At 42.2% G+C, this 9,549-nt stretch overlaps 1 protein-coding gene across 1 annotated transcript in view; it reads right to left on the bottom strand.

Annotated features, from left to right (window-relative positions):
* Positions 1–476, bottom strand: part of LOC111156929 (cell division cycle 20B) — a 39,872-nt gene extending 39,396 nt beyond the window's left edge. The window contains exons 1-2 of the mRNA XM_022518077.1: positions 414–476; positions 85–147 (exon numbers count right to left, since the gene is read on the bottom strand). Coding sequence (XP_022373785.1) covers positions 85–147; positions 414–476 — 126 coding nt within the window. The remainder of the gene's footprint in view (positions 1–84; positions 148–413) is intronic.
* Positions 477–9,549: the final 9,073 nt, after the last annotated feature.

The following is a 9,549-nucleotide window of genomic DNA, read 5'->3' on the forward strand; positions in this document are numbered from 1 at the left end:
ACTTCCAACAAATATCTTCTTTAGGAAAAATTATTTTGTTCAAGATCAGAATTAAGAGAACTAGAGCAAGCCCTAGATACTCACCTTGGAAGAACGTGGACTGCTCTTCTGCTTCAGGTCTTTGGCGAACACCCGCATGACATTCTCCTTCGAAAATATAGACAACATATAGAGAGAAAAATTATTTTTAAAAATCATAATGCTAGGCGTGGGATGTTTATACATCCTCAGGTTGTCCGGCTGCATTTACTTTTTTCTTTAGCAAGCAAGCACCTCCGGTATGCAACTAAATTACAGATCGCAAAATGCAGGATCAGGGTTTAGAGTTTTATGCTACATCTTGGCCCTAAATAGGTATTATTAAACAGTGCCTTCGACGAGAAGTCCCTGGGAAACAAAAGGACATCACTCACCCACAGTATCTCTTCTTCTGTCCGGACCCTCCGCGGGGCGGTGCGCTCCAGTTTCCACTCCATCTCGGCAGAACTTCCCCCCACCTAGAGTTTGGCCTCCCCCGCCCGATCGGCTCTGGTTTTCCCCCCAGCTCTAAGTCGGTCTTGACGCCTAATCGTCAAACATCTAGAGTCTCACCACCCCCTTCTCCCCCAGGGACCATCATTTTTCACCCTTAATTTTCATTTCCCCCATTCCTCCCACTGCTCCTAGACGGCATTCCCCAGAGTACCGTTTAAAAAGCCTGTTGGGCGGCAGACGGAGCGGGAATTCCCCCGTCCGGCTTCTCATTGGCCAGCGCTGCGGTGACGTAAAAATGCGGAAGGGATTCCCCCAGCGCGCTGCGTAGCCCGCCTCCACCTCCCGGCTGGCGGCCCAGCGCCGCCGCGGCCTGCTCTTTGTCCGCAGACGCGCGCAGAGAAGCGCCAAGCTTTGCCGCGAGCGGTGGCGGGCCTCATCTGGGCCACGCGCCCAGGGCCGTCACACCAGCAGGAGATGAGAGGGTTGGCGGGCGAAGAAGCGGGTTCTGTGAGTTCACGTTCTTTCCATTTTCAAGGTGGGGAAAAAAGGTTCGTTATAACGGGGCCTCCTCTGCATTGGTAATAATGTTCCCCGTTTGTGTAAACCACTGATCTTAGACGTGTTCCCCCAACGTGTTCATCAGCTCTCGCTCCATTTTTCAAATAGGAAAACGTGGCAAGATTTCTGTGCTAATGAGAAAGGGGAGCCATCACATTGATTCAATAAGTTCTCTGCTGTAGCCATTTAGAAGGGGCCAGGTTCTCTCACTTGAGCTTCTCAGCTCTCTTCCCAAACAGGAGGTTGGTGAGCGAGATGAAGGCATTGGTGAAGGCTGGCGACAGGGAGCACCTCAGGAGGAGTGCAGAGCCAGCAGGAAAGCTGAGCAGACTGGGGGCTACATCAGGAAGGAGAGGATGATTTGGGGGGTTTAGGGAGGGGTTTAGAGGGAAACAGCAGCCCCACCTAAGCTGCCAAGGGAGGCTGGCTGTGCCATATGGCAGGAGGGGAAACTGGGGAACCTCTGACAGACTGGCAACCAGCTTCTCCCTTCCAGTAACCTCCTCCCTACCTTCCCCCATTTGACACTAGATTCCTTTCCCTTTAATGCAACCTGTGGGCTTGGGCATTTTCCTGGTGAAAGGATTCAAAGACATCAGATACTCAAAAGGGTCAATGATTTTTAAGAAAATAAATAAACTAAATTCACTCTCTTGTTTCCTTCTTACAGAAAGCAAGGAAAATTGACATCAAGGCTGAGACCCAGTCTTGAACCAGTTTTCCGTCTGCAATTATAAAGGTTAGGGAAAGTGCTGCACAGGGTAACAATCAGATGAGATTTATCAAAATGCTCGATAGTCAAATAACCCATGGACTGAAAGATCTGTAAGTTCACCCACAAGAATTTTACCTTCCTTATAGTCCATTCAACTTCCAGTAAATCCTTTCAGCAAACATTGAGGCTAAATAAAGTGAAATATTGGCTGAGAGTCAAATGTATTGTTAATTTAAAGAACAGTTTTGCAAATGCCAGCTAAAATTAACAGCATATTGGAAATAATATGGGAGACTTTTTGTTCTACTGCTAAGTATCATTTTACGTGTACCACTTATGAGAATGGGCACAAACACAGGAGTAATAAAAGCCAATTCATGAACTTGTAAACCCATGTAAATTGTGATTTTAGAATCTATCTCCTTACAAGTACTAAGAATAGTGAAATACTCTTTTAAAATTCACTTTATCTGTAATGCAATTTATAAATTCCATTTTAGCTGCTAGTTCCACAACATATCACACAGCCTCCAAATGTCTTTTTTCCCCTAGGTTAAAACAGAAAAGTAAAAGCCAAGTATTTTCCTTTAAGAAGTTACTGTGCATTTAAATATTCATATTAAAATTTAACAGGAGTGATGGAAATAGAAAAATCACCATTGGCAAACACCACAGCACCAACTGTTGCGGTTGAGAACCATGAATAGTAAAACTGGTGTACATATGATGAGGGTTTTGCCTCCTGTGATCCAATTCTTAAAGGAAAATTACAACTTTTCATCGGACAAATCTGGCAGCCTCCACCTCAACCAAGTAATAAATTAACCTCACCATTAATGACACAATGACATCCTGTGCCTCCTGATAGGACACATTGGGGAAGGGCACAACATAACTTCCGTGACATCCTTGCCAAATTAATTAATTAAGCAATAACATGCATTTAACAATGAGAAAATGCTAAACAAACCAAATGAAAGAATATTCACAAAATAAATGGCCAGTAGTACTCTTCAAAAGTGTCATCATGAAAAAGAAAAACAGAAATTATTACAGGTCAGAAGTATCTATCTAAACATGACAAATGCATTGTAAGATCCTGGACTGAAGCCTGGACCAAAGGGGGGAAACAGGCATTTGTTGGATGATTGCAGAAATTTGAGTAACATTTGTAGATTAGTTAACATGGGAGTAGTAATGCTTATTTCGTACTTATAATCATTGTGCTCTAGTTGTATTAAATGTTAACGTATCAGGAAGCTGTGTGAAGGACATGAAGGAATTATTTGTACCATTTTGGTAACATTTTTCTAAGTCAAATTATGTCAAAGTAAAACTTAGGAATGAGAAACGATATCATGTGGTCGTGTGAATAGATATAATGAATAGAAATTAGTATGCATAAGTTTTTAGGAGAAAATAGAAATATCCTGTAAGCATTTTATCTTAATTTTTATCAAATACGGTTTAGGAGTAATGCCTAATTCATTGGTTTATGTGTCTGTAATGTACCATCTTCAAGACATTTGCTCTTTGTGAGTGCGATTTTGCAGATCTGTGATAAGAACAGGGCTGTGAAGAAGATTCCTCTGCGAAGGCCAAGGTCAATTCGAAGGATTTGGAATAAGAAGTTGAGGGGGAAAAGAGGTGAAGCAGGGAGAAGGGAGAAGAGGCGAACGTGAAAACACTTTTCTTGACTCCTATCTTGCGGGTGCTTTGAGAGTCTGAGCAGTTCCCTACAGATGGGAAGCAAGAAGATATCCAAAACTTCCCAAATGCAGATATTTTTTCAATTACATGATCACATTTTCCAAATAATAATGTTACATATCTCAAAAATACACAATGTACAAAGTCAGCTCCCTTCATCCACCCTCCCAGCTTACTCCTTTCCCCCAGAGCTGCTATCAGACCATTTCCAATGCATTTACATACAGAAATGTGTACTGAGAGTTGGGCGCTGTGAACCTTCCAACATAAATGCGATCTCACTACACTTAATCGTTTTGCAACTTGCTTTTTCTGCTTCACCGCATTCAGTTGCAAACCGGAGAGCTTCCCCATCCCCAACTCCAACTGTCGGTTTTCACGTCGCTAGCATCGCGGCTTCTCGGGGTGGGCTCGCGCCCCGACCTGGCGCGCTCCAGCCTGCCCCCGACTCGCGCCCCACCTCCCGCGCGGGCCAGACCCGCTCCGGCGCCCGCCTACTGGACAAAAAGGGACCGTTGCTGGGCTCTGCAACCGCCCCTGGGGCACGTGCCTGCCAGGCAGGACTTGGGGGAGAGCGCCACTCCTGGCGGGATCAGTACAGCTCCAGCCACGTGGGAGAGGGGGAAGACCGGGTGCAGTGGGAGAGTCGGGACGTTGGCCATGAAGTTTGGGGAAAGGAAGGGAAGGAGAGCATCGTGTTCTGGACTGATAATCTGTCTGAGCATGTCTCCCCACCACCACCCCCCAATATATATAGCTCAAAATACCGCATGGGAAGGAAGGAATGACTCCCTTATAATACCAGCAGGGCTCGAAAGACAACTTGTGAAGGTTCTAATGAGTAAAAGCCTCAATCAGAAGAATAAATACCACCTCACCTCTGATTACATTGATTTATTACTTTAGGTACATGCATATTTTTCCGATACTACCTCGTTTCTAAATACAGGGTCTGTCCTTTAAAATGTATTTCTTTAAAATATATTCCTCCATCTATTTTACCTAAGGTGAAGGGTAAAATTTTCCCAGCTTAAAGCATGAAATCAGAAGATCACTTCACCTCCAACTACGTAGCTGCTTTAATGCATTTTCCCCTTCTGTTACTGCTTAGGGTAGCTCTTGCATAGGCTGCTAAGGTATTTACCCCCACAATTTTATCGGATGAAAGGAAAATATCAACCTGATTTCAGTACAAATCTGTATAAAACCAGGGATAAAGTCAAGCATAGGAACATGGTGCCGCCTCAAGAAATAAAGGCTCATGAATGCGTGCAAATCCTTTTACTAGATCTCTTACCAGCACTTCAAGCACAACATAATCCAAAACAGAAATGAGACTTTCCTTATTCCTCTTCTCCCCAAACCATGTTTTCCCCCCTTCAACCAGGCTGTCCCCAATATCCCCACCTTCCTGGTGGAACAGAATCAAAGTCAGCCTTCTTTAACACTTCCCTTCCCCATAAGCCCAAACCCAGATATCAAAGGCAGTCATTTTCACCTCAGCACTGTTGATTGCATCTGCCTCTTCTTGATCTATTACAGTAACCTAATTGATAATTCCATATCTAGCCTATTCCCCTTGAGTCCATTCATTTAACATGTTTATTTGCACAGTGCAAGTTCCGTGCACCGTGTAAAGCAGTGAAAATCCAGTGATAAAGCTGTAAAAAGCTATTACACATTATCTTTAGCTGATTGCATTTCTGCCCTGCTCAAATCCCTGCAAGAATCTTTCCTACACAGAATTCAGTCCCAAACCTTCTAGGTCACATACAAGCCCTCTTCAGTTGAACTTCTGCCTTTCTTGCATCACCTGCCACAATACCACCAGTATCTTCTGTTGATGGCCAACAGATGATGTTGTAGATGATGGCCAGCCCTCTCCTGCCTTCAGGCTACCTCGCTTTTTATTGTTTGCTTTTAAAGAATCTCTACACCCAATGAGGGGCTCATGCTTAAACAACTGAGCCCCTAAGGCATCCTCCCTGCCCCCAGGCTACCTCACTCTTGAGGACTTTTTTTTTCCTATCTTCTAACAATCTTATCCTTGAAATTTCAGTTCCTTGTTCCAAAACCCTTCTCAAATCTCCTGAATTCTTATTTTTTCTCTCCCCTGTGTTCCCATAGCATTTTGTTTGTATCTTTACTCAGCTGAATTCCAGCTTTTATATTTGTGTGCAGTATATTGGAAGCTCCAGGAATACAAGGATCTTGTCTTTTTCATCTCTGTGTCCTCCAGAGAATGTCTCAGTGCTTTACGCATAGTTAAGCTTTATACATAGTTCATATTCAATATCTGTTTGCTGAATTGATTTGTAGATGAGATTAGGTCCTTTTCCCCGAATCATAGAACGAGGATTATAGAGTCCGAAAATAAAGGCCTTAATGTGGCTATGCTTAGAAGGTGATAAACCCAACTGTAAGAAAATTATGAGTAAAAGGGTGAAGTGGAAAGTGAAGGTGCAGGGAGTAAGGTAGATCTGGGTCTTCCTAGGCCTGCCACTTGCTAATTGTCTAACTTGAAACATGTTAGTTCATCCCTTTAAGTCTCAGGCTCCTTTCTGTAAAGTATGGTAATTAGTATCCTCTATACTGATTCATGATGAGGATCAAGAGAGATAATGTAAGACCCCTGAAAGTATAAATTCTTTCCTTTGAGATTAAGTAATATCACTTAGATGGCTAATTTAAAAGAGTATTCAGATAATAAATATGTCTCTATAAAGCACTTGTCCAGAGGCTAGTATCCTTAGGTCCAGGGCCTACACACAGTAGGTGTCTGACATATAGTAGGTGGTCAAGAAATATGAGTGAACAAATTCTAAACTCCAATCCCATTCTCTAAATACTAATACACTAAATCAAGGGGAATCCATATGTCTACTCTAGTTTGAGGGTTACGTAACTAGAGAATAGATATTTAAATGTGTTCCAATTTTGTGCTCACCAAGCAACTTCTTTTTTTTTTTTTTTTTGAAGATTTTTTTTATTTATTTGTCAGAGAGAGAGAGCACACAAGGAGGCAGAGAGAGGCAGGCAGAGGCAGAGAGAAAAGCAGGCTCCCCGCCGAGCCAGGAGCCCGATACAGGACTCAATCCCAGGACCCTGAGATCATGGCCTGAGCTGAAGGCAATGGCTTAACCCACTGAGCCACTCAGGCGTCGCAAGCAACCAACTTCTTGATTCATGACTTAAGCTTAAGTCCAGAAAGTCTTACCCCTGAAATGAAAATGATCTTACTCTGGACAGTTATATAATCTACAACTGTAAGTGAATGGAATTCTTGTTTATCCCCCTAGATGTGAGCTTGTAAGTCAATACCACATAACCGCTATGACTTGCGGATGATTCTGGAGAAGTGGAATGGAACTGGAGAGGTGAACAAAGAGCTGTGGAATTCCACTCTGCCATTCACTTACCCTGTGATTTTGGTCAGGTTACTCCTTACCATAAAAAGTCTGATTGCAAAATGAGGAGAGAGTAGCCTGAGGGAATGCTAACATATTTCTCTCCTCTTTATCATAAAGTTCACAAATTACCCACCAAAGTGACCTCCACTTTGTACCCCCCCAACTGGGAAACTCTGCCTGAAATCAGAGTCATTCACTCTTTCACTGTCTAATCACAGCCGTCCTGAAGCCCCCAGAAACCGTTCCCACCTGTACATGAGAAGTTAACTTTCTAGAGATTAACATGAAATGAAGCAGAATACCACCAACAGCAGTTTGGAGCCTTAAACCCTAAAACCAGGGCTTCTTTTTATAAAGCCAAAGAGTAAAGTGTTGTGGGGGGGCAGTTTAGATAAACCTATGCAAAAAGTTGACTAATTTAAAAATCAGGGGGTGCCTGGGTGGCTCAGTTGGTTAAGCATCTGCCTTCGGCTCAGCTCATGATCCCAGGGTCATGGGATCAGACCCTGCATGGGGCTCCCTGCTCATCGAGAAGCCTATTTCTCCCTCCCTCTTTCCCCCTGCTCCTGCTCTCTCTCTTTCTCTCTTGCTTACTCTCAAATTTTTAAAAATCTTTTTAAAAAAGATTGTTCCTTATTACCTCTCTTAAGATTGCTTGTTCTTATACCTTCTTTTTTCCAAGTTTCCAGGGGCCACTGGTAATTTAGATACAACCTTTTAGGTCTAGAGTTTGATTTTATCCTATTTACCGTCTAGGAAGTTAGTTAGCCTCTTGCTGGTTCATAGATGCTGGTAGAAGACACAAGACTGCTGGGTCAGAGAAAAAGCACTTTATTACTCACAACATGGCAAACAGCAAGAGCATCATATTTACATCAATTCGTCATGCCTCCAAATCCCAGAGGGACAATGCAGAGGGCCCGTTCAGATGACTGGCCCCACCATGAATTGCATAAGAGGAGAGGAACGCTTAGCTTGGGGGAATCCACTGCTTTTATAGAAAGCAGAAGCAAGCCTGTCCTTTTTTCCCAGATGGAGAGGTTAGCTCATCCCTCAAATCTGCTTGTGCAAATCAGTTCTGATAGACTAGATAAAAAGTCGTCCAGATGTTGGATCCTTAGTATATTTAGCGAACATGCAGGAATATGGGAGACCCATGTTAGAGTTTCTGCTCCTAATCCAATTTGATTTTTTTTGTTAATTTTATAAAGTCTTTAAAGTCAGAATGACACAAAATGTTTTCCATCATGTCTTTTTGCTCCTCTTTGGCATAGAGTTGTGAAAAGTTCACAGACTTTGGAGCCAGAAGTTTTGCTTTTGGAACCTTCATAAGGCCTAAAATTCCCCAAATGATCTGGCCTCTGCCCTTCTCACCAGTCTTACCTGGAACCAGCTGCCTCTTTGGATTCTTTTTGTAAAGGCTTTTCTTTAAAGAAGCCATACTTCTTCACCTTGAGATCTGTGTATATAGTTGACCCTTGAACAATGCAGGGATTAAGGGTGCCAGCCTCCAAAATGGTCAAAAATCTGTGTATTACTTTGATCCCCCCAAAACTCAACTACTAATAGATTACTGTTGACCAGAAGCCTTACTGATAACATAAACAGTTGATTAATACATATTTTGTATGCTGTAAGAGTGATAGGCTATATTCTTATAATAAAGTAAGCAAGGAAGAGAAAATGTTAAGAAAATCATAAGGAAAATACATTTATGGTACTGTACTGAATTTATAGAAAAAAATTTGTGTATAAGTGAATGCATATAGTTTAAACCGTGTTTTTCAAGGGTCAACTGTCTTTTGGTCTTCCTATTGCTCCTCCTCCTTGATCTAGTTAATTTCTGTTCTTATTCCAGATTTTAACTGAAACATTACTTCTTTTATTTAACTTTTCAGGCCATATCCCACCACCACTAGGATTCTCCTAGAATCCTGTTTTTTGTTTTTTGTTTTTTTTTTAACAATTAGGATTTATCATGATTCATCTCACCCCAAATCAGGTAGTAAACTATATGTGATTCTACTACAAGAAATCTTGGAGTGATTTAACTTCTCTTATCCTCACTTTCCCCTGCTACAGAACTGAAAGTCTGAATTCAAATCTCTCCTTTCTCTGCATTGCTCTGATTTCTATTATTTCAAGTAAAGATGATTCCGGGAGGTAGTAGAGTGTAGATATTAAGAACGTGGGCTCCCTTTTTTTGTATGGAGTCTATACAAACTTGGTTTGACTATCCCCTCTTCCATTTACTAGCTCTGATATCTGGGGCAATTATTTGATCTCTTGGCTTTAGTTTCCAGGTAAAAACAAAGTGATCTTGGAACTTTTCCTGGAAGGTTTATCAGGCCCTAATATGAGCCAGGCACATGGTATGTGCTCAGTAAATCTGTCATGGGCGCTGCTGCCACACTAATTTGTATGCCCTGGAAAGCATAGCCCAATAGGAATATAATGCAAGCTATATATATAATTTTAAACTTTCTGGTATAGACATAATTTATTTTATTTTTTTAAGATTATGTTTATTTATTTGACAGAGACAGAGACAGTGAGAGGGGCAATACAAGCAGAGGCAGTGGGAGAGGGAGAAGCATGCTTCCCACTGAGCAGGGAGCCCAATGTGGGGCCTTGGGATCATGACCTGAGCCAAAGGCAGACACTTAATAACTGAGCTGCCCA

Source organism: Enhydra lutris, unplaced genomic scaffold, assembly GCF_002288905.1.
Source record: "Enhydra lutris kenyoni isolate GAN:26980312 unplaced genomic scaffold, ASM228890v2 scaffoldscaffold50, whole genome shotgun sequence".
NCBI lineage: Eukaryota > Metazoa > Chordata > Mammalia > Carnivora > Mustelidae > Enhydra > Enhydra lutris.